The following is a 23,386-nucleotide window of genomic DNA, read 5'->3' on the forward strand; positions in this document are numbered from 1 at the left end:
CAAGTGAGGTGGAAAATCCAGTCAGGTGGAAGAAGGCAACATACATGAGGTTTAGGAAGCAAGGATCAGATGGGTCTATTGAGGAATATAGAGAAGCAAGAAAGGAGCTTAAGAAGGGGCTGAGGAGAACAAGAAGGGGGCATGAGAAGGCCTTGGGGAGTAGGGTAAAAGGAAACCAAGGCATTCTTCAATTATGTGAAGAACAAAAGGATGACAGGAGTGAAGGACCGATTAGAGATAATGGTGGGAAGACGTGCCTGGAGGCTGTAGAAGTGAGCGAGGCACTCAAAGAATACTTCTCTTCAGAATTCACCAATGAGAGGGAACTTGATGACGGTGAGGACAATACAAGTGAGGTTGATGTTGATATTAAGGGAGAGGAGGTGTTGGAGTTGTTAAAATACATTAGGATGGATAAGTTCTCAGGGCCTGAAGGAATATTCCCCAGTCTGCTCCACGATGCGAGGAAAGAGATTGCTAAGCCTCTGGCTAGGCCCTTTATGCCCTCGTTGTCCACGGGAATGGTACCGGAGAATTGGAGGGAGGCGAATATCGTCCCCTTGTTCAAAAAAGGTAGTAGGGATAGTCTGGGTAATTATAGAGCAGTGAGCCTTACGTCTGTGGTGGGAAAGCTGTTGGAAAAGATTCTTAGAGATAGGATCTATGGGCATTTAGAGACTCATGATCTGATCAGGGACAGTCAGCATGGCTTTGTGAAGGGCAGATCGTGTCTAACAAGCCTGATAAGAGTTCTTCGAGGAGGTGACCAGGCATATAGATGAGGGGAGTGGATGTAATCTACATGGATTTTAGTAAGGCATTTGACAAGGTTCCACATGGTAGGCTTATTCAGAAAGTCAGAAGGCATGGAATCCAGGGAAGTTTGGCCAGGTGGATTCAGAATTGGCTTGCCTGCAGAAAGCAGAGGGTTGTGGTGGAGGGAGTACATTCGGACTGGAGGGTTGTGACTAGTGGTGTCCCACAAGGATCGGTTCTAGGACCTCTACTTTTCGTGATTTTTATTAACAACCTGGATGTGGGGGTAGAAGGACGGGTTGTCAAGTTTGCAGATGACACAAAGGTTGGTAGTGTTGTGGATAGTGTAGAGGATTGTGGAAGATTGCAGAGAGACATTGATAGGATGCAGAAGCAGGCTGAGAAATGGCAGATGGAGTTCAACCCGAAGAAGTGTGAGGTGGTACACTTTGGAAGGACAAACTCCAAGGCAGAGTACAAAGTAAATGGCAGGATACTTGATAGTGTGGAGGAGCAGAGGGATCTGGGGGTACATGTCCACGGATCCCTGAAAGTTGCCTCACAGGTCGATAGGGTAGTTAAGAAAGCTTATGGGGTGTTAGCTTTCATAAGTCGAGGGACAGAGTTTAAGAGTCGCGACGTAATGATGCAGCTTGTAATGATGCAGACCTAGTTAGGTCACACTTGGAGTAATGTGTCCAGTTCTGGTTGCCTCACTATAGGAAGGATGTGGAAGCATTGGAAAGGGTACAGAGGAGATTTACCAGGATGCTGCCTGGTTTTTAGACAGTATGCATTCTGATCAGTGATTAATAGAGCTAGGGCTTTACTCTCTGGAGAGAAGGAGGATGAGAGGAGACATGATAGAGGTATACAACATAATTAAGAGGAATAGTTAGAGTGGTCAGCCAGCACCTCTTCCCCAGGGCACCACTGCTCAATGCAAGAGGACATGGCTTTAAGGTAAGGAGTGGGAAGTTCAAGGGTGATATTAGAGGAAGGTTATTTTACTCAGAGAGTGGTTGGTACGTGGAATGCACTGCCTGAGTCAGTGGTGGAGGCAGGTACACTAGTGAAATTTAACAGACTATTGACAGGTATATGGAGGAATTTAAGGTGGGGGTTATATGGGAGGCACGGCTTGAGGGTCGGCACAACATTGTGGGTCAAAGGGCCTGTACTATTCTATGTTCTATGAAACCAAATGACCCTGATCTTGATTGGGATTTACTTTTGGGCCATTGAAGAGATAAAAACTAGATTTATAGTATTGTTAAGAGATAAAAAATAGCAATAGAGACTGTGCCATCACTAATCTACAATATAGTCTCATTCCTCTGCAACAGACTATGAGGAGGTATCTCAAAGCAGCAATACTTGGCTACATAGCTCTTCAAAATGGAGATTGCACAGAGCAGAATAGTTTGCCCTGGAATGATTACAACTTCCTGCTTTCCCCCCCAATAAAGTTTTCTCACTTAATTGATCTTGTATAAACACATCAACTGCATACTTTGTACATCACGGAATTAGATCAAGATTCACTTGAAAACATTTGCTCCTCAGTGTTTACATCTACGCAAGTGCTCTTCCAATTGATATTTTTCTCATCCTGGGTTATCTCCTCCCCTTTAAAGGAGGAACAAATCTATATCAATGCTACATTTTTAGGGAAATAGTGACAGCTGAAATTGCTCAGTTTCTTGAGGTTTGGAAACAGGTCTTATTTATTATGCAATTGTACTTCCACTGAGGTCACAGTAGCACAGTAAAGGTGGAAATCTCAATTATGTTACTACCAGTAAATTACTGTCATCCCGTTCAACAGACTGCATAGAAAGAATGTGTTGGATCTTAAATAAAAATATTAGTCACTCAGTATGCTAGTGGTCAATTTCCAGAGTACCGCAGATACGATTGTTATTATTCCTGCTATCACATGATCACCAGCTGTGCTTGGACACAAGCATCAATCCAAACAGTCGGCACCCAACACTCAATGAAATTTGAATGACATTGGAAAAATGTTTTTATGTGGAAATGTGTTCAACAGAGACAGCACTTTTACTTATAATTCTTCTGTTGAGAGCAGAATTACCAATGTATCAACAGATTGTATTCAAATCCTCCCCATTTTAATCCCTAGGAGATGACAGGTCAAGACATCACAAATGGGGGAAAATGAAATAAATCAAGGTTGCTGTTCCAGATCACTAATTAAAGAGTCCAGAAGGAAAATCTATCCTTGTGAACAAGATAATCCCGAATTCAAGTTTCAAATAGCCCACTAATATCCTCATGCAGGATCAAGCTCTTAAACTATCACAAAGACGTAACTCCCATAAAATTGCGCAATGGGAGAGTCGAGGTCAGGAAAGAAGGGAAACAATTACAAGAATGGATAACTTTACTCAGCCTATGAGCTATGCATTAGGCTGTGGAAAAGTTTTGAATATATCCTTTGGAAACTTATCAGACCTTTTATTTGTTCATAGTCATAACTGATGTAGTTTTAAAAGTACATTAATAATTTTATTTTGGCTTTAGTCTATTGTAAACCAGAGTGCTAAATTTTGGTCTCTGATTCATTAAGAGTAAAACTGTCTTCAACACACATAATTAAATAATCCTTGTACCTTCCACCTCATGAAGACAAAGTCACTGTTCTTTAATTCTTCATAATCAAACTCATCTGAGTTAAATGTTTTTGCATATTGGTAAAATGCCAAGAATTTCCCCTGAAAAATAAAAAAAAACATATGCTGGAAAATTACAAGATAAAGCTAAATTACAGAAACAGTAATTATCAAATCTTATACTATTCCAGGAGACAAGAAATTGAAAGTGTACAATCCTTGAAAGCTGCCCAAAGTGATTATAATTCAGAATGAAATGGCCCCAGAGTGAATTCAGTAAGAAAACAGTTCACATATGGGGCAATTTTATTGGGTTCTATTCTGTTATACATTGAAAAAGACACTAGTTGAAAATTTGCTTCCAGAGATTTATTTACCAAACCATGTCCATATGGTTAGTTCCTATATCAGACATCTTTATTCGCTTGCAGTTAAAAGTGTTAAATCTATATTTCAGAACAAAAAAAACCTCATTGTTCAATGCATGTGGAGGTATCTGCTGTTTCTTGAAAAGCATGTCTTTGGCTGACCAACTTGTGCTTTTTCATCTAGGTAGCCTCCAACCTAATGGCATGAATATTGATTTCTTTAACTTCAGGTAATTAATCTCCCCTCCCCCCCCCTCATTTATTCCCCATTCAGGTTAGCCTTTCACTCCTTTACTTCTCATCTACCTCCCCTCCTCATTCCCTTTAATCTATAGGCCCTATATTAGATTCCTTCTTCTTCAGCCCTTTTACCTCTTAAACCTATCACCTCCCAGCTTTTTAATTCAACCAACTTCTCCCACGCACCTTCTCCCTCACCTATCACCTGCCTGCTTGTACTCCTACACCACACCTCCTTATTCTGGCTTCTGCTCAGCTTCCTTCCAGTCCTGATGAAGGGTCCTAGTTTGAAATGTCAGCTACTTATTCCCTCTCCATAGATGCTGTTAACTTGCTGAGTTCCTCAAACATTTTCCATGTATTGCTCAAGATTTCCAGCATCTACAGTATCTCATGTTTCTCTAAATTTCTTATCCTACAGCTAAACACCAATTCTGTTATCGTCAAATTTTGGTTTCAAGTGCCAGACTAGCCCAGCAGCTTCTAATGTTCCACATCAATAGCAATGAAATCTCTCCTTTGATTTATTTTTAATTTAGTACTCAATGACATTCATATTTACATGAAATGTCTCATAAGCAAATTGTAAAGGTAATATGGTTGAGGCTGAAACATACTGTTGGGAGGAATTTAGAAACTTTACATTCAGTCTCTTGCAGAAATCACCCGGCACTGATCATTTCAATGCATCAACACCTGTCACTTTAATGAACAAAAGGCTTGCATTATAAAAAGAAAGCTAAAATACAGGCCTAATTTCAACCTCTTACAGAATAAGTAAGCTTAGGTCAAATGTTAAAATTTTAACAATATAACCCATTGGATTAATGGCAGCCAGACTAATATGGCTTCTAGAGGAACATCGCCAATTTAAAAGTTTTAATAAGACTAGCAGTCTCTAATTTTAATGGTTTTGCAGCTTTTTACAGTGATTAGCAGTGTCTATAAAACCTTGAGAAACCTGACAGTTGAAGGAAGGACAAGACAGTATGCAAGAGATTCCACAGATGCCGGAAATCCAGAGCCACACATACAAAATGCTGGAGGAACTCATCAGGTCAAACAGCATACATGGACATGAATAAACAGTCAACATTTTGGGCTGAGACCCTTCATCAGGACTGGAAAGGAAGGGGGAAGAAGCCAGAACAAGGGAAAGGGGGCGGGGAAGAAGTACAAACTAGAAGATACGTGAAGCCAGGTGGGAAAGTGAGGGGTGATGAAATAAAAAGTTGGAAGGAGAGAGGTGATAGGCAGGTGAGGAGAAGAGAAGAGATGGGGGGAGGCAGAAGTGGGAATTAAAGAGGGAAGGGGAGGGGGAAAAATTACCCTAAGGCTGAAGAAATCAATGTTCAAGCCATCAGACTAGCGGCTACCTAGATGGAATACAAGGTGTTGCTCCTCCAACCTGAGAGTGGCCTCATTGTGGCAGTAAAGGAGACCAGGACCAACATGTCAGAATGGGAAGGGGGATTGGAATTGAAATAGTTGACCACTGGGAAATCTTGTCTTCTGTAGATGAAGCAAAGGCGTTCGACAAAGCAGTCCCCCAATCTACTTCAGGTCTCACCAATGGCAGCACTGAGAGCACTGGATACAGTTGACAACCCCAACAGATTGACAGGTGAAGTGTTGCCTCACCTGGAAGGACCGTGTTGGGGTCCTGAATGGAGATGACGGAGGAGGTGAATGAGCAGGTGTAGCATCTCTGTCACTTGCAGGGAAAAGTACCAGGAGGAAGATTAGTGGGGAAGGAGGGTCAAGATATGTTTAGCGATAGGGTCCCATTAAAGATGGTGGAAGTTACAGAGAATGATGTGCTGGATGCAGAGGCTCATCAGGTGGTAGGTGAGGACAAGAACTCTATCCCTGTTAAGGCAGTGGGAAGATACGATGCTCAGGAAATGGAGGAGACGTGGGTGAGAGCAGCATCAATTGTGGAGGGAGGAAAACCCTGTTCTTTAAAAATGGACATCTCTGATGCCCTGGAAAGGAAGCCTCATCCTGGGAATAGATGCGGTGGAGACGAAGGAACTGAGAAATGGGAATGGCATTTTTGCGGGAGATGGTAGGAAGAGGTATAGTCAAAACAGCCATGTGAGTTTAAAAGTTTATAATAGATATTGGTAAACATCGAGAAATGTCATGTGAAATGACATGAAATCAAGAAACATCAAGAGGTGTCTGAAATGGACCAAATGACTTTAAGGGCGCGGTGGAAGTTGCAGGCAAAGTTCAAGAGATTGACAAGCTCAGCACGGCTACATGAAGCGGTACCAACGCAGTTGTCAATATAACACAGGAAGAGTTGGGGAGCAGTACTGGGGAAGACTTGGAACAAGGACTGTTCCACATAGCCAGTGAAAAGGCAGGTAATGCTGGGGCCCATATAGTATCCATAGCTACACCTTCAGTTTGGACAAAGTAGAAGGAGCCGAAAGAAAGTGCTGAGTATGCCAGAGAAGGGTGGAGGAGGGGAACTGGTTTGGTCTGTTGTTGAGTAAGAAGAGCTTTAAAGCCTCCTTGATGGGAGGGCGGGGGGTAGAAGCATATAGGGATAGGACATCCCTGGTGAAAATGAGACGATTAGGGCCATGGAATTGAAAGCTGTTGAGGGGATCGAGAGCATTTGAAGTGTCACAGATGTAGGTGGGAAGGGACTGAACCAAGAGGGATAAAATGGAGTTGAGGTATGCGGACATATGTTCAGTGGGGCAGGAGCAGGGGGAAGCAATGGATCTACCCGCAGTTGGGTTTGTAGATCTTGGGTAGGAGGTAGAAATGAGCAATGCAAGGCAAGGGAACTATAAGGTGAATGGGAGATCTTCAGAGTTGATGAGGTTGGAGATGGTGTCAAAGACAATGTCCCAATGGTCCTGAGTGGCGTCCTTTTTAAGGGGTAAGTAAGAGGTGGTGTCTGAGAGTTGTTACCTGGCCTCAGCAAGGCAGAGGTCAATTGACTAGACTACAACAGCACCCCCTTTGTCTGCAGGTTTGGTGGCGAGGTTGGGAGTGGTGCAGAGAGACTGGAGGGCTGTGCATTTGGAGCCAGTAAGGTTGAAGGGGAAAGAGGACTGCTGAAGTCAAGATTGTTGATGTCCCGACAGCATTTAGAGATGAAAAGATCCAGAGCAGGCAGAAAACCAGAATGTGGTGTCCAAAAAGAGGAGAATTGGATGATAGGAGAATGAATCATTGGTTTGGGATAGGGAATACTTGCCAAAGAAGTGGGCTTCGACACAGAAGAGCTTGGCATCGTGAAGGTCACAGAAGTCACTGAGGTGTCAGCAAAGCGGTCAAAGTTAAGGACCTTGTTGAGGACAGAACATTCCACCTCAGAGAGGGGAAGGTAAGAGGGAATGGTGTAGACAGCTGAGATCAGAGTGAGAAAGAGTCGGTGGCATCAGAGGAGAGGGGAGGGTTGGAGTGTTCAGTGAAGATACTGTAGAGTGAGAGGAAGAGGGAGGCTCCGGGAACCCAACAGGTGATAGGGGAGCCTGAAAGACCTAGGTTGAGAGTCTAGGGCCCAGCGGCAAGGAGAAAGGTCTCAGGCTGGAGATGGAGCTGGCCAAGGTCAGGCTGAAGGCGAAGGCTGCATTGCTCACGGTCTGAAGGCATCTAGGGTGGCTGGAATCAGAGTTACTGACAGTGGGATCCGTGATCTGGAGCCTTCTGGGGTCGTTGGAGCCAGAGATGGAGACAATGGTATCCGCAATGTCAGGGAGAGTGCACGTTTTCATAGCACTGTTTGTGGACCAGGAACAGATATGCTGCCTAATGGCCCTCACACTTTATTCATGTAAATAAAACCCCAGGATCCAACCTATTTATTCTCAAGATCATTTCCTAAATTCTCACAGTTTGACTGGAAGCTTGGCCATTCAACAGATTGAGCTTCAGGTTGGAAACCTGGCCACAAAAGATACACACTCTGGAGCTAAAAATGTGCTTCAGACACTGGACTATCTAGGTTCCCTTCTGAAATTGACTAATACTTGCCCCTCATCTTAAGTATCCTGTTATTAATATCCCAAAAAGTGTAAAACTTACCCAATGTTTTCGATCTACATCTTCATCTGCATCCCATTTTCTTGTTAAAAATGGATGTTTTTTACTGATGATTTCTCCTTCAAAAAAAGTAGTAAGAGTTGGATATTCCTGCAGGAAAAATAATTGAAGAGTGTAAAGCAACACCTTTTTATTATATTCTGCCCTCAATATGATTATACCTCAAAAAAATCTACTGCTTGACTGTTAATCTACTGTTAGACTATAACAATACTGTTAATCTGATTATCAAGTATTTGGGGGGAGGGAAATTATTCACCTAATTCTACTGGTAATTTATTGTTGTAGATTTATTTAAGATCCAAAACATTATATATGAGGAAGAAACGTTGATGATTTTCCTTCATTATTCTCACCTCACATTATCATTGCAGGATCAAAATCCTGGAAACCTCTACTTAACAGCACTGAGGGAAATTTTATTGTAGGGACTGCAATGGCTAAAGGCAGCTCCTCGACACCATTCATTCGTTATGGTACTTGTCATTACTACAATGATTCAAGGAGATCCAATATCACATTCTCAAAAGCAGCAGACCCATCCTTGCCAGTATTTCTTTCAGGAAGTACATTGGCTGGAGAGTCCAGTTACTCGGATTACCCCAAACCTAAGATTTCAGCTTTGGCGTCCAACTTGGAAGACAATTTCATCTTATAAGGATTTTGACATACAAAAAGTGTTTTATTTTAAAAAACAACTTGTATTTGAACAGAAGCAGGAAAAGATTGCATCATTCTATTCATGTGTGTTCAAGATGGTTACTTTGCTCAATTTTGATTCAGATTAAGAGAAATATTAAGAAGAATAGATAGAGTGGATAGCCAGTACCTCTTCCCCAGGCCCCCACTGCTCAGTACAAGAGGACATGGCTTTAAGGTAAGGGGTGGGAAGTTCAAGGGGGATATTAGAGGAAGGTTTTTTACTCAGAGAGTGGTAGGTGTGCGGAATGCACTGCCTGAGTCAGTGGTGGAGGCAGATACACCAGTGAAGTTTAAGACACTACTAGACAAGTATATGGAGGAATTTAAGGTGGCGGTTATATGGGAGGCAGAGTTTGAAGGTCAGCACAACATTGTGGGCCGAAGGGCCTGTACTGTGCTGTACTATTCTATGTTCTATGTTGCAGCACAAGGAAAATGTCTTTGGTCTCAGGATTCCCTCTTTCACAAAAGTCATTTTTAATGGATGTAGTTACAAACACAAGGAATTCTCTTGTTGAACCTTTAATGAGCCCTGGGCATTTACAAAGTGTACTGAACAACATGCTATCTCACATGTTAAAATAAATGGAGAAAAGTAGAAGTTTTTAAACAGGCCAGGCAGCATACATAGGGAAACAGGATTAATATTTCATCCATAGAGAAACAGGTTTAATATTAATATAATCTTCCAGTAAAGGAAAAACCATCAACTTAATGTTAAGTCTATTTCTCTCTTTCCAGTGCTGAGAACTCAAGCATCTACTGTTATGAATCCAGTCAAAAAATAGGCAGAAGCTTTTGAATAAAACATGGTTAAGATACAAAGCAAGTAAGCTTAAGATGACAAAGAAATATAAACCAAACAGAACTTGGTAGATGAATTTAAAACTCTCAAAATCTCAAGAAATTGTTATTATAGTTGAACAAAGACTGTAAGGCAACACCTTTTCATACAATTTTACCTTTTACAAACTGTTAATTAGTATTGTTCTTACAACCTAACAGTAGACTGATTTGATGCAGGTACCAACTATATTAATTTACAATATAAATTACTACATACTATTGTAGGAAGTAAATGAGAAAGTATTAACATAAAACAAACAAGAAGTATTGTAAAGGAAGTAATTGACCTTTTATCTTGGTGTGACTTTGCCATCTACAACTGCACTAATCTATTATATAGCGAACACTTAAGAGAACAGTGTTGCAGAGCGACTAGAATAATTCTTACCTGAAGTGCAGCTGCTATGGAAAAGAGGGGTAAAACTTCATACTGATGCAGTAGTAAGTAACCTTCTAAGATAATAGATTTAGGCATTGCCACTGTGGAGGAATGTATACACTACAAATGGCCATAGTCACCAGAACAAAACTCAGCACTGACAAAGAGTGTTTAGAATTAAAGTGCACTATTACCAAAGCTGATGTGATTGTACATAACATTCCATGTTTGAAAAGCTTTACTTATTTTGAAGTAAGATTTAGACTACACTACAGAGTTCTGTGCAAAAATATCAGCAAACCTTTTGTAGATAGCTACACTAGGAAGACAAAAGCAGCCACATTCTCTTCCTGAGTGCTCTACATTAAGTTATTCTGGAGACAACGGTGAAACTCAAATGAAGAATCAGACCCAATCATGTTTCCTTACATTTAGCACTACCATGCTACAACAAAAGAAAGATTATTTTGTATGGAATCATGCCCAAGAATATGTATGCAGCTTCAAGAGCATCAAGGAGTACAAACAATGAGTTTTGTGTACTATTTCTCACAATGCACATGGCCTCAATGTCTGATAAGAGACAGAAGACTAGAGCCACCGGCATCCATCTATTCTCTAAAATGTGTAAGCAATTTTCTATTACCATAGATCCTTTTCAATACTATTCTGGTCAAGAATAAAGATTTCCTATTGGCCTCTAATTTCCACCATCCCTGCCTCTCCCAAACTCTTAACTTATTGCTCCCTATTCTCCATTTGCTAAAGATAAACCAAACGTGTTCTCTGGCTCATGGATTTTCTGACTAGGCAGGAAAAAAAAAGCAATTTAAAATTGAAAGGACCTTTCAAAAATAATAGTGATCATTCTAGAGATTGTTGCTGCTTGGGCAAGAGATGCATTCATAGTCTAAATTGAAACACTGCAGTGGGAATTAGAACCTTCTATTAACAGTAAAACAGTATTAATTTAGATAACCACAAATATAGCTCTGCTCTGGATGGCAATTTTGCTTTTGTAATTTGTGCACTGTCTAAAACAAATATCAAAAACCATACTTCTGTTAAGGACCTCTTTTCTGATTGACTTACCTCGGTGAGCCCTTTGATCTTTAGGTATCCACAGAGAAAAGAGTTTTCCATGTCAACATGCTACAGGAAAATAAATACTTATTAGTTTGTATGCACTTACCAAAAATAATAAGAGATAAATTATTTGATTATAGAGTACCTCTCCTTCCCATGTTCTACCAATCTGTTGACGCCAGTACAATCTTATATATGGTGGTGTGCTGGGGCAATGGCATCAACACGGGTGATGCCAACAGGCTCAGTCTACTGGTTTGAAAGCCTGGCTCCATTATAGGACTCAAACTGGACACATTGGAGGCTGTGGTAGAATAAAGGACCCTCTGGAAAGTCCTGGCAATTCTGGACAATGTTTCTCACTCCCTGCATGCCACCTTGGCTGAACAGAGTGGCACTTTTAGTAAGACTCAGACAACTGCACTGCTCCAAATAGCGCTATATGAGGTCATTCTTACCCTCATCCATTAGGCTCTATAATGAGTCAAACTATAGCCAGGGAAGTGATATCCTCCTGTTGGATTGTTTGTGGTAACTTTTTTTTTATTCTTTCTACTTTCCTTCTAATATCTATATCTGTGCACTTGTGATACCATTGTGACACTGTAATTTCCTTTGGGATCAATGAAGTATCTATTTGAACTTCAGTAGAGAGGCAAGTTTTAAAAACAATTATCAGGGGCAGAACAGGAGTTACTTGGACAAGCATCAATTATGAGGGAAAACCAGAATGGATTTAAAAGGACAAATCAAATCTAGTTAACATAATGGCAGATCTGCAGCTTGATGAGGTACAAATTGATTTCTAAACGGCGTTAAAATAAACAAGTGCCATAAGCCCCTTGCTATCATGACAAGGCCATGGAATACAGAGTGAAAATGGCTACATAACAGAAAGCAGCAGTACGAAAAGGTTATTTCCATACGAGAGAAAAGTAGACATTTTCATGGAATTGGTACAAGGACCACCACTTTTCTCAACATACATACAAATTAAAACTTGGTTATTACACCGAGATGACTATTTTGCCCTTCGGGTTCAAAAAGCAGAATAAGTGGAATTGCGACTAGAAGGTTTTAGTTGTGGCCCTTTAGTCACACATGATATTTAGATTAAATGTAGAGTTCATCAGAATATTTATTATCACTGACTTACATGACATGAAATTTGTTTTGTGCTACAGAAAAAAATACTAAAACTTACAAAAATAACAACAGTGCAAAAGAAAGGGATATTGGATTCAGAGATACAAAAACTGTCCACAGGAGTGACAGGGAGGAAGAAGGGTTAACTGTCAGGAAACTAAGGATGGCCTGGCTGTCTATTAGGCAGAAAAATGGCAATGGAATTTAATTCAAAGAAACATGAGATAATACACTGGGGGAGCATGTAACAAGGTAAGAGAATACAAAATAAATATAGGAATTTGATATGTAGGAATATAGAGTCACCACAAAGTCTATTTCGCAGTCATGAGTGTAGAGAATAGTTTGAAAAAATAACACCTTCCATTAGTTAAAGAACACAAGAGCAGGGAGGCTATATTAGAACTGTGCTCAATCCTTGTCATGCCACAGCTCCAGTCACCACAATATAGGAAAAGTGTGATTCAACTAAAGGTACAGATGAGATTTGAGAATACAACCAGCAATGAAAATCTTGAGCTTGAGAAAAAAAATTGGATAGCCCAGCATTGTTTTCTTTGGAAGACTTAATGTAGATACAGCAAAGAGGAAGGACTTATTCTCCTGAGCAGAAGATCAAAAGGCTAGCGGGACAGACTTAAAGTAACTGGTAGAATGATTAGATGAGGAATATTCTATCTGGAACTCACTGCCTGACATGCTAATCACAGTAGAAAGAAACCTTTACCACATTTAAAAAGTGGTAAATGCAGAACCAAGATCTTCCAGAGGTAGACAAATTTAGGAAGGTAGGATGAGATTGGGTAATTCTGTCTCTACCAGCTCAGGCACAATGGCCAAATGACCTCATCCTATGCTGTAAATTGTCCTTGATTCTCTATGTTGTTTACTCAAGACAATCAGGGATTTATGCCAAGTGCATCAATTGAATGATTACTCTTGTCCAAAGGCAAACAATGTTTATAGTACCCAGTGGAGCATAATCAATAGCAGTCAGAATCTAGTACTACAAGATAGTGACACAATTTCAAAAACTGTGTGTGATTGCATAGAAAATGGGGAGGGGGGGAGGGAGGAGGGAGAGAATGGTGTCCAGTAAGGAGACACAATGCATTAAGTTGAGGAGGATTTGCTTATTTGATTTATTATCGACATGTCATTAACCAAGAGGGATTAAAGCCTGAAGTCTTTACAGGGACAGTCCAAACAACAGCAACTCTGGCTAAACCAAAACCAATCTGGAGAGACAATAACATTGCTCTCAGATCGAAGTTGAAACTCCTGCATGCACTTGTGCTCTCCATCTTCATGTATGTATGCCAATCATAGACTTTGACAGCAGAACTGCAAAAGATCCAGGCAGAAGAAATGAGATGCTTCAGAAGGCTCCTCGGCATCTCCTATACAGACCATGTCTCAAACGACAATCAAAGAACCATCACCCATCAGGAGACACTGCAAAGATCTACTGTGTAAACTGAGATGGTATGGACACATAAGAGCAAGTGGACTCTCAAAGACCATTCTTCAGGGAGTGGTGAAGGGGAAAAGAAACAGGGGCAGACAGAGGAAGAAATAGACAGACAATATTGCAGAGTGGACTGGAGAGAGCTTTGCTGCAACCCAGGCACTCACCCATAACAGTGAGAGAGGGAGGCAACGGATGCAGCACTCCTGTGACCCAGGACGGTTGCGAGATCTGTACCCGCAGCTGTATACCAAGATACAGTGAGAAGTTTGTCTTGCACATTGCTTATAAAGATTGAATCATTACACAGTACAGTGAGCTAGAATAAGGTAAAACAATAACAAAATAGTAAAGTGTAAAAGCTATGAGAAAGTGCAAAGTGCAAATAAATGATAAAGTGGAAGATCATAACAAGATAGATTGTTAGGCCAAGAAATAAAAGTGGGATAGAAGCTGTCTGTACATGCTTTAAGACTCTTGCATCTTCTGGCCAATGGGAGAGAGAAGAGAAGAGAAAATGCCTGGAATGGGCAGGGTCTTTGATCATGTTGGCTGCTTTACTGAGGCAGCAAGAGAGTGCAGAGGGGAGAGGCTGGTTCCTGTGTTGTGCTGAGCTGTATCAACAACTCTCTGCAGTTTCTTGTGGTCACATGCTGAATTTCTTTAGCCTCCTGAGGAAACCAGGGTATTGGTGAGCTTTCTTGGTTGTGACATAAGACGTGACTGGACAGGGGCAAGCTGTCGGTGATGTTCACACCTAAATTTCAAACCCTCAATGTCAATGATGCAGACAGAAGCATGTGTGCCACCTGCTTTCTGAAGTCACTAACTAGTTCTTTTGTTTTGTTGACAGTGAGGGAAAGGCTGTTGTCATGACAACACATCACTGAGCTCTTCCTGTACTAAGACTTGAGCATTACTTCAGATGCGATCCACTATCGTTGTATTATCTGCAAGATGAAGTTCGAGCAGAATAGTTCCCCAAATCATCAGCTTGGCGATGTATAACATCCAATTGTTCGGCTACTTGGTTGAACCAATCAGTCAGTATTAATACATCTGCACCCTCAATTGCTGCTGAATTTAGCATCTTATTTACAGGCTGTAGAAACAAGTCACTGCAAATCACGCAGGTAAAACCAGGAAGATATTTTCTACGTGGAAGGCTGTAGATGTTGAGCCAATCATATACAAACATACAATCAGGATCAAGGGTAACCTAATCAAATCCGCTCCATCCTCACGTAAAATTATGGCTGATCTAACTGTCATCGACTACACATTACGGACTACTTACAGTCCCTCTTGCTTATCAAGATCCCATGTTCCTCCGCCTCAATATCCTGCTGCCTTTTAACAAGGGAAAAAGAGTTTTCTGCCAGACAAAACTTAACTTACCTGCCTTAAATGGACATGATTCCTAGTTCTGAATTCTCTCATGAGAAACAAGATCTGCACACTTTGTCAAGATTCCCTGGATTTAATTTAATAATATTTTGTATAATTTTTATTCTTCTAAACTCTGGTGCATATAATTCTTACCTGTCCACCCTCTGTCAGATAAATTCTCCATTCCAGCCAACCTCTTCTGAATTGTTTCAGTACATTAAAATTCTCCTTACATAAGCATTCCAACAGTGTTTACAGTACTCCAGGCAAGCTCTCAATGCAATGTAACAGAAACATCACCCTACCTTTGTATTCAATTTCCTTCACAATATTGATAACATTCCTAATGACTACTAGCCTTTTGCAAATCATGCAACAAGACACCAAAGTCCTCCTGTATCATATTGCAATCTCAACACACACCACCACACATTTTGTTTTCCCTACCATAATCGTCAATGCCAGACAATGTGCTTCATTTGCAAGATCTTTGTCTCTCCATTTAATTCTATCCTCCTTGTGGTTTTCTTTTGAGCACTTTACATACTTAATTCCTAACATCGTCTGTCAAATTTTGCAAGCATTCGTTTGGTCCCTTTGTTCAAATATTTATATAAATAGTAAAAAGCTCAGTCTTCTGCCAATCCCTATGCTACACCACTCATGTTTTCCCAACCACTAGAACACTGTTTCCTATTAGCCAGCCAATCTTCCTTCAACGCTAATGTTACTTCTACTCTGTGACATTTTATTCTCTGCAGTAACACTTTGAAATTTTTCAAGGCATTTTAATTACAGGTAACTGCTAAAGGCATTAAGGAATATGGATTATCATATAAAAATGAGGCAAAATAATTAAATTAAGGTGTTCATTCACTTTTGATAATTGAGACAGATCACTAAGTTGATAGATGGCTACCATAGAGAGAATTTAGTCATCTGAAGAAGGCACAAAGTTTCAACTGATTTTACACATTGAGTCATACAGAATAGAAACAAGCCCTCAGCCCATCGTATCCATGCCAGCCTTCAAGTACCAAGATCTATTAACCCCATTTTCAATCCTTCTGCTGTACCTACATTGCTCACAATCTTGTACACTTCCATCAGTCTTTACTGCTGCAATGTAAAACAACCCAATCAATCTTGTCTCTCCTCACAGCTGAAATATTTCATCTCAAAGTATTGTGGTGAATCTCCTCTGCATATACTTCAATGTAAACACACTGTCCTGTAGTGTGGTAACCAGTACTACAGCCTATCCCCCCGCCCCCAGAGAGTTGTACCACATCTTCTATGACCTTGTATTCTATGAGGGACAACTTGCCTTCTTAACCTGCTTTTCATGCTGTGGCATTCAGGGATACTTGGACATGTCCAGTAAGATCCCGCTACACTTCAATACTTAATTGTACATATCCTAGTCTCAATAGTCTCCCAAAATGCATCCCCTCACATACTTCAAGATTAATTTTCTTCTGCCAATGGCATAAAATTCAATGGTAAAATTATACACGTTTTTCCTCTAGATGCTACCTAACCAGTGTTCTTGCTTCTAAGAGCATCGTATATTGTTACGCATATAAAAAAAAGCTGCTAAAAATGCTCAGTAGTCTAACAACATTACAGTAGAGACAAATGGAGATAATGATTTGGGAAGCCGGAAACCAGAAAGAGAAACTTTCTAAAATTGTTGAATTCAATTTTGAGTCTTGTGCCAAATTTGAAGACATCATAACAGTATAAGAAGCCAAGGACAGGCGTCAAGGTGGGATGGGGTGGACACTTTAAGGTTTAGTTTACCTTTGCAGATTGAATGGGGATGTTCTGTAAAGCAGACACCTAATCTGCATTTGATTCCTCCAAAGTAAAAACCATCTCTATTGAACCAAATGGAGTGCATTAAGCAGAAAGTGCAACTGAATCACTGTTTCTACCAGAAGTGCATGGGGGAACTTGTTGATAAGAAAAGGCAAAAAGGGAAAACATTCTATCACCTGTAACTGCAAATGAAGCCATGGGTGAAACTGAAAGACTGAACCAAAGAGCAAATAGTTTCTTTAGAATGCTAAACGAGACGATAGCACCACATTAAAAGTGAATAAAGTAAATATGAATACAAGATATCAATTCTTAAATGAATATTAATATAAGACTATTAACTTGTGTACTAGTCAACACTGACTAATATAGAATAAGTAGATATAGACAGAAGTAGGCCAGCAGCGCTCCAAATCGTGAACAATCTCTATCCAACTGCTCTTGCCTGATACATGACTAATTAGCTTTCTCTTAATTTGATCTTTCAATGTGCAGAGTCATTACCAAAAAGGAGGCGTGAAATGATCGTAATTGCAATACCATTTGGGTTTAATGACAGCGATGACAGGCTTGATCAGCAAGTATGCGGAACAGGGAGCAATTATAACATTACAGTACCTGCAATACCACCTCCACATCATACGAGTTGCCTTTGCTTTTCTGGTGTCCCCTGAACTTGGAGCCACTGTACAGGAGTGTGGTGGCGACTCCGGGCTGCTGAGTGTTGATGGGAGGCGGCGGGATGAGTGAGGCCGCCTCGGTGCGGACCGGCATCTCGCGATGTCGCCCCGGCCCACCCCCTGAGAGCGAAGAAAAAGGGGGAAAGGGCGGGGAGAAAGGGGGAAAGGGATGGTTCAGCCGTGAATCGGAATTACTCAGTCACAGTCCCCAAAGCCGCTTCTCCTTCACAACCCCTGACAACGCGAGATGGCCGCAATCAGCTTCTGACTCACGGGGATAACATCGCCATTTCTCATTGGCCCATCTTTTACGTCACTATGGACCCTAAACGGTCGCAGATTTCCATTGGCTAAGACTTGAGGTACAAAATTCAAGGATAGGACCTCGAATTTTGCGCCTGTGCTGCGTGCTGGTTGCATTCTGGGAGTTGTAGTCCGAAATTTAGTTCGACGCAAACCGGCTTGCGTCGCGTGGAGTTGACGGGCAAAGAGCAGGTGGCTGGTCGATGGATAAGCACTCTATAAGTACTTCACATGTTCACAATTTATTGCCACTAGTATTAATGATTTTTAAAAATCTACTTATCTACACAACTGTCCATGTCTTCAAAAATCTTCATTAATAATTTTATTCATACTTTCGGCTTTTAATGTCACCGTCAAAGCCGCTCATCCATAATTGCTAGTGAGAAGGTGGGGCTGAGATGCCTTCTTGAACTTCTGCAGTTCTTCTGATGAGGTGCACACATAGCGTAGATGAAGGGGGAGTTCCAGGATTTAAGCATAGAATAATGAAAAATCCATTGATGTACTTATAAATCAGGAGGATGTTTGACTTGGAGGGGAAAACTTAATGGTGGCTGTGTTCCTAATGTAACTTGTGTTGCTGTCCTTTGAACTGGTAGAGGTTAAAGTTTAGAAGGTCTGTCAAAGCTGGTGAGGTAACTCCATTGCGTTTTTTAGATGGTGCACATTGTGTATCAGTGTTGGAGGAAATAAATGTTTAGGGTTGTTGATGGGGTGCCAATAAGTGGACTGCTTTGTCCTGATGGCGTTGAAGTCCCTGAATGTTGATTGGGCTGCACCCATCCAGGCAAGAGGCGGGCCTGTTCCTGGCTGGCTTACTGATTGTTGAAAAGCTTTAGGGGTGTCAAAAATTCAGTTGCTCCAGGTTACTCAGCCTTACTGTGCTCTTCCAGCTATGAAGTTAGTTGACTTTGTGGCAGCAGTACAATGCAATGCATAATAATAGAAAAAAAGCCAATGAGTTGCTCAGTGTGTGGCCTCAGGCTTCTGTACCTCCCTCCTGATGGTAGCAATGAGAACAAGTATGACCTGGGTGATTGGGGTCCTTAATGAGGGACACCACCTTTTTGAGGCATTGCTCTTTTAAGATGTCCTGGATACTACAGAAGCTAGTGCCCATGATGGAATTGACTAAGTTTACAACTCTCTGCAGATTACTTTGATCCTGTGGGGTAGCTCCCCCCGCCCCATACTATGCAGGCAGTTAGAATGCTCTCCGCGGTACATCTGTAGAAATTTTCAAGTGATTTGCTGACATACCAAATCTTCTCGAACTCCTAATGAAATTTATCCACTCTTGTGCCGTCTTTGTAGCTCCATTGATATGCTGGGTCCAGGATAGATCCTCAAAGATATTGACACCCAGGAGTTTGAAGTTACTCACTCTCTCCGCTTCTGATCGTGCTAGGAGGACTGGTACGTGTTCTCTTGACTTACCCTTCTGAAATCCGCAATCCAAAAAAAATGATGAAACAATGTACAGGGAGGAGGTCAAACACCTAGAGAACTGGTGCAGTGATAACAACTTGATGCTTAATGTCACCAAAACCAAGGAGATGATCGTCGATTTCAGACGGTCTCAGCCTGAGCACACACCCCTCAGCATCAGCGGCTCCACAGTGGAGAGAGTGGAAGACATCAAGTTCCTTGGGTTGCAAATCTTGGACAATCTCACCTGGTCCAGGAACATCACTGGGATTGTAAAATGGGCCCAGCAGTGATTGCACTTTCTGAGGAAGCTTAAACAAGCATCACTCCCCACTAACATCTTAACTACATTCTACAGAGGCGTGGTTGAGAGTGTGCTGACCTTTTGCATCACAACCTGGTACTCCAGCTGCAGTGCTGTCAACAAAAAAGCCTTGCAGAGGGTGGTTAGGGGAGCAGAGAAGGTTATTGGGGTCTCCCTGCCTTCTGTCCAAGACCTCTTTCAGAGTCGATGCCTCCAGACGACACGGTACATCACTAAAGACACCTTACACCCTCTCCATGAACTGTTTGTTCTTCTGCCATCAGGCAAATGTTACAGGGGCATCAAAACTAAAACCACAAGGCTACTAAACAGCTTCCTCCCACAGGCAGTCAGACTGCTAAATAGCTGCTCCACCTGACTCTGCTTTGGACACTTTTAACTTGCACTGGACACTTAAAACTTGATTTAAACTGATGTGTGGCTGTTGTGTTTTACTATTTATTGTTATGTTTATTATTTAGTGTTGCGTTTGTTATGTTATGATTGCACTGCTCCTGGGAAATGCTGTCTCATTCTGCCCTGCAGAGCTGATGTACGGTTAGAATGACAATAAAGTTTTTTGAAACTTGAATCTTGAATCAGTTCTTTGGTCTTGGTGATGGAGAGTGCAAGGTTGTTGCTGTGATGCTTCTCAACTAGCTGATATTTCTTGCTCCTGTATGCCCTCTCTGCATCATCTGAAATTCTGCCCTCAATGTTTGTATCATTAGCAAACTTATAGATGGCATATGAGCTGTGCCTAGCCACACAGTTGTGGGTGTAGAGAGAGTAGAGCAGTGGACTAAGCACACATCCCTGAGGTGCGGTGTTGATTGTTAGTGAGGTGGAACTGGTTTGAGGTCTACTGGTTGGGAAGTCGAGGATCCATTTGCAGAGGGAGGTACAGAGGCCCAGGTTCTGGAGCTTTGCAGTTAGTACATGTATGTATAGGTGTGCAGCTTCACAGGCACATAGCATCATAAAAGCAAGATTCACAAGAAAAATACAACAAATGATACAACAATTTTACAAGAAAACAAAATTAACACAAAAGAAGTCCATTTTAGTACAAAGTTCTGCTAAATTGTAGTGATTAGGGTTTTGCTATTTGGTTCAAGAACCAAATTGTTGAAAAGAAGTCATTGTATTTGAAATTTTGGTTGTGTGGGCATTGGCACCTCCTGCCCGATGGTTGCTGCAAGAAAGTGGCACGGTTCAGATGGCGGGGATGCTTGATCATAGATGTTGCCTTCTTATACGTCTCCCACGGATGCTACCAATTGTGAGGTGTGCAGGGTCCTATACTCTCTGCAGTTTCTTACATCCTTATGCATTTGAATTGCTGTTCCAGACCATGATGAAACTGTTCGGTATACTTTCAACAGTATGTAGTGGCATGCAAAAGTTTCGGCACCCCGGGTCAAAATTTCTGTTACTGTGAATAGCTAAGCGAGTGAAAGATGACCTGATTTCCAAAAGGCATAAAGTTAAAGACGACACATTTCTTTAATATTTTAAGCAAGATTACTTTTTTATTTCTATCTTTTACAGTTTCAAAATAACAAAAAAGGAAAAGGGCCTGAAGCAAAAGTTTGGGAACCCTGAGTGGTCAGTACTTAGTAACACCCCTTTTGGCAAGTATCACAGCTTATAAACGCTTTCTGTAACCAGCTAAGTCTTTCAATTGTTTGGGGGATTTTCACCAATTCTTCCTTGCAGAAGGCTTCTAGTTCTGTGAGATTCTTGGGCCGTCTTGCATGCACTGCTCTTTTGAGGTCTGTCTACAGATTTTCAACGATGTTTAGGTCGGGGGACTGTGAGGGCCATGGCAAAACCTTCAGCTTGAGCCTCTTGAGGTAATCCATTGTGGATTTTGAGGTGTGTTTAGGATCATTATCCTGTTGTAGAAGCCATCCTCTTTTCATCTTCAGCTTTTTTACAGAGGGTGTGATGTTTGCTTCCAGAATTTGCTGGTATTTAATTGAATTCATTCTTTCTTCTACCAGTGAAATGTTCCCCATGCCACTGGCTGCAACACAAGCCCAAAGCATGATCGATCCACCCCCATGCTTAACAGTTGGAGAGGGGTTCTTTTCATGAAATTCTGCACCTTTTTTCCTCCAAACATACCTTTGGTCATTGCGGCCAAAAAGTTCTATTTTAACTTCATCAGTCCACAGGACTTGTTTCCAAAGTGCATCAGGCTTGTTTAGATGTTCCTTTGCAAACTTCTGATGCTGAATTTTGTGGTGAGGACGCAGGAAAGGTTTTCTTCTGATGACTCTTCCATGAAGGTCATATTTGCGCGGGTGTCGCTGCACAGTAGAACAGTGCACCACCACTCCAGAGTCTGCTAAATCTTTTGCAGTCAAACGGGGCTTTTGATTTGCCTTTCTAGCAATCCTACAAGTAGTTCTCTCGGAAAGTTTTCTTGGTCTTCCAGACCTCAACTTGACCTCCACCGTTCTTGTTAACTGCCATTTCTTGATTACATTACGTACTGAGGAAACGGCTACCTGAAAACACTTTGCTATCTTCTTATAGCCTTTTCCTGCTTTGTGGGCATCATTTATTTTAATTTTTAGAGTGCTAGGCAGCTGCTTAAAGGAGCCCATGGCTGCTGATTGTTGGGACAAGGTTCGAGGAGTCAGGGTATTTATAAAGCTTTGAAATTTGCATCACCTGGCCTTCCGAAAGATGACTGTGAACAAGCCATAGCCCTAACAAGCTAATTAAGGTCTGAGACCTTCGTAAAAGTTATCGGAGAGCTCAAATCTCTTGAGATGCCCAAACTTTTGCATGGTGCTCCTTTTTTCACTCTAAAATTGTACAAAACAAAAATAATACACTAATCTTGCTTAAAATGTTGAAAAGAATGTTTCATCTTTAACTTTATGACTTTTGGAGATTAGTTCATCTTCTACTCACTTAACTATTCACAGTAACAGAAATTTTGATCGGGGTGCCCAAACATTTGCATGCCAATGTATTACTGTGTATCCAACAGCATACTCATGCCTGGTCATCGATTTCTGCTTTCAGTGATAACATCATCTGTGATTCTTTTTAATTGTAAACTCACGCTGGATCTGGAGGGAACTAATTCTTCTGTGTAATTTGGGGTGATGGATGGTATCTACAAGTTCACCAGTAGGAGTAATAGAACAATTTTAGAGACAGAGCTAAGAGTTTTATACATGAAGCATATTACCCTTGAGTGGTTTGTTTTCCATTGCATACAAATGCATTATCCTGAATTTTATGGTCATTGGACCGCACACTGAAACAGGTCCTTTGGCCTAAGATGTCTGTGCTGACCATGAGGTCAAATGAAACTAAACCCAGATCCCTCTCCTCCCTTCATGTTCATGTACCTCTTAAATGGCACTATCAGATCTTCTTTCTTCTTACAGTCACTGATCACTCCCTGTGGATTAAAAAAAATGTCCCTCTCTCACCATAAAACTATGCCCTCTGGTATTTGACAATTCTACCCTGGGAAAGAGACTCTGATTATCTACTGTATCCATGCCACCTCTAATTTTATAACCTCCTATTAGATCTCCCCTAAGCTTCTGATATTGTAATCCAAATCTATCCAAACAATACTCTTTAATCCAGGTGGCATCCTGGTGAACTTGCTCTGCAACCTCTTCAAAGCCTCCACATCATCTCTAATGGAGTGACCAGAACTGAATGCAATACTCCGAACAAAATATTATGCAGCTGCAACATGGCTTCCTAACTCTTACACACAACATGC

The 23,386-nt window shown here is 41.2% G+C and overlaps 1 protein-coding gene across 1 annotated transcript in view; it reads right to left on the reverse strand.

Moving 5' to 3' along the window:
• gid4 (GID complex subunit 4 homolog) overlaps nucleotides 1–17,889 on the reverse strand; it is a 42,010-nt gene extending 24,121 nt beyond the window's left edge. The window contains exons 1-4 of the mRNA XM_063057382.1: nucleotides 17,524–17,889; nucleotides 11,088–11,147; nucleotides 8,051–8,158; nucleotides 3,393–3,494 (exon numbers count right to left, since the gene is read on the reverse strand). Of these exons, the coding sequence (XP_062913452.1) occupies nucleotides 3,393–3,494; nucleotides 8,051–8,158; nucleotides 11,088–11,147; nucleotides 17,524–17,679 (426 nt within the window). The 5' untranslated portion in view covers nucleotides 17,680–17,889. The remainder of the gene's footprint in view (nucleotides 1–3,392; nucleotides 3,495–8,050; nucleotides 8,159–11,087; nucleotides 11,148–17,523) is intronic.
• Nucleotides 17,890–23,386: the final 5,497 nt, after the last annotated feature.

The sequence above is a fragment of the Mobula hypostoma genome, chromosome 9 (genome assembly GCF_963921235.1).
Source record: "Mobula hypostoma chromosome 9, sMobHyp1.1, whole genome shotgun sequence".
In the NCBI taxonomy this organism is placed as follows: domain Eukaryota; kingdom Metazoa; phylum Chordata; class Chondrichthyes; order Myliobatiformes; family Myliobatidae; genus Mobula; species Mobula hypostoma.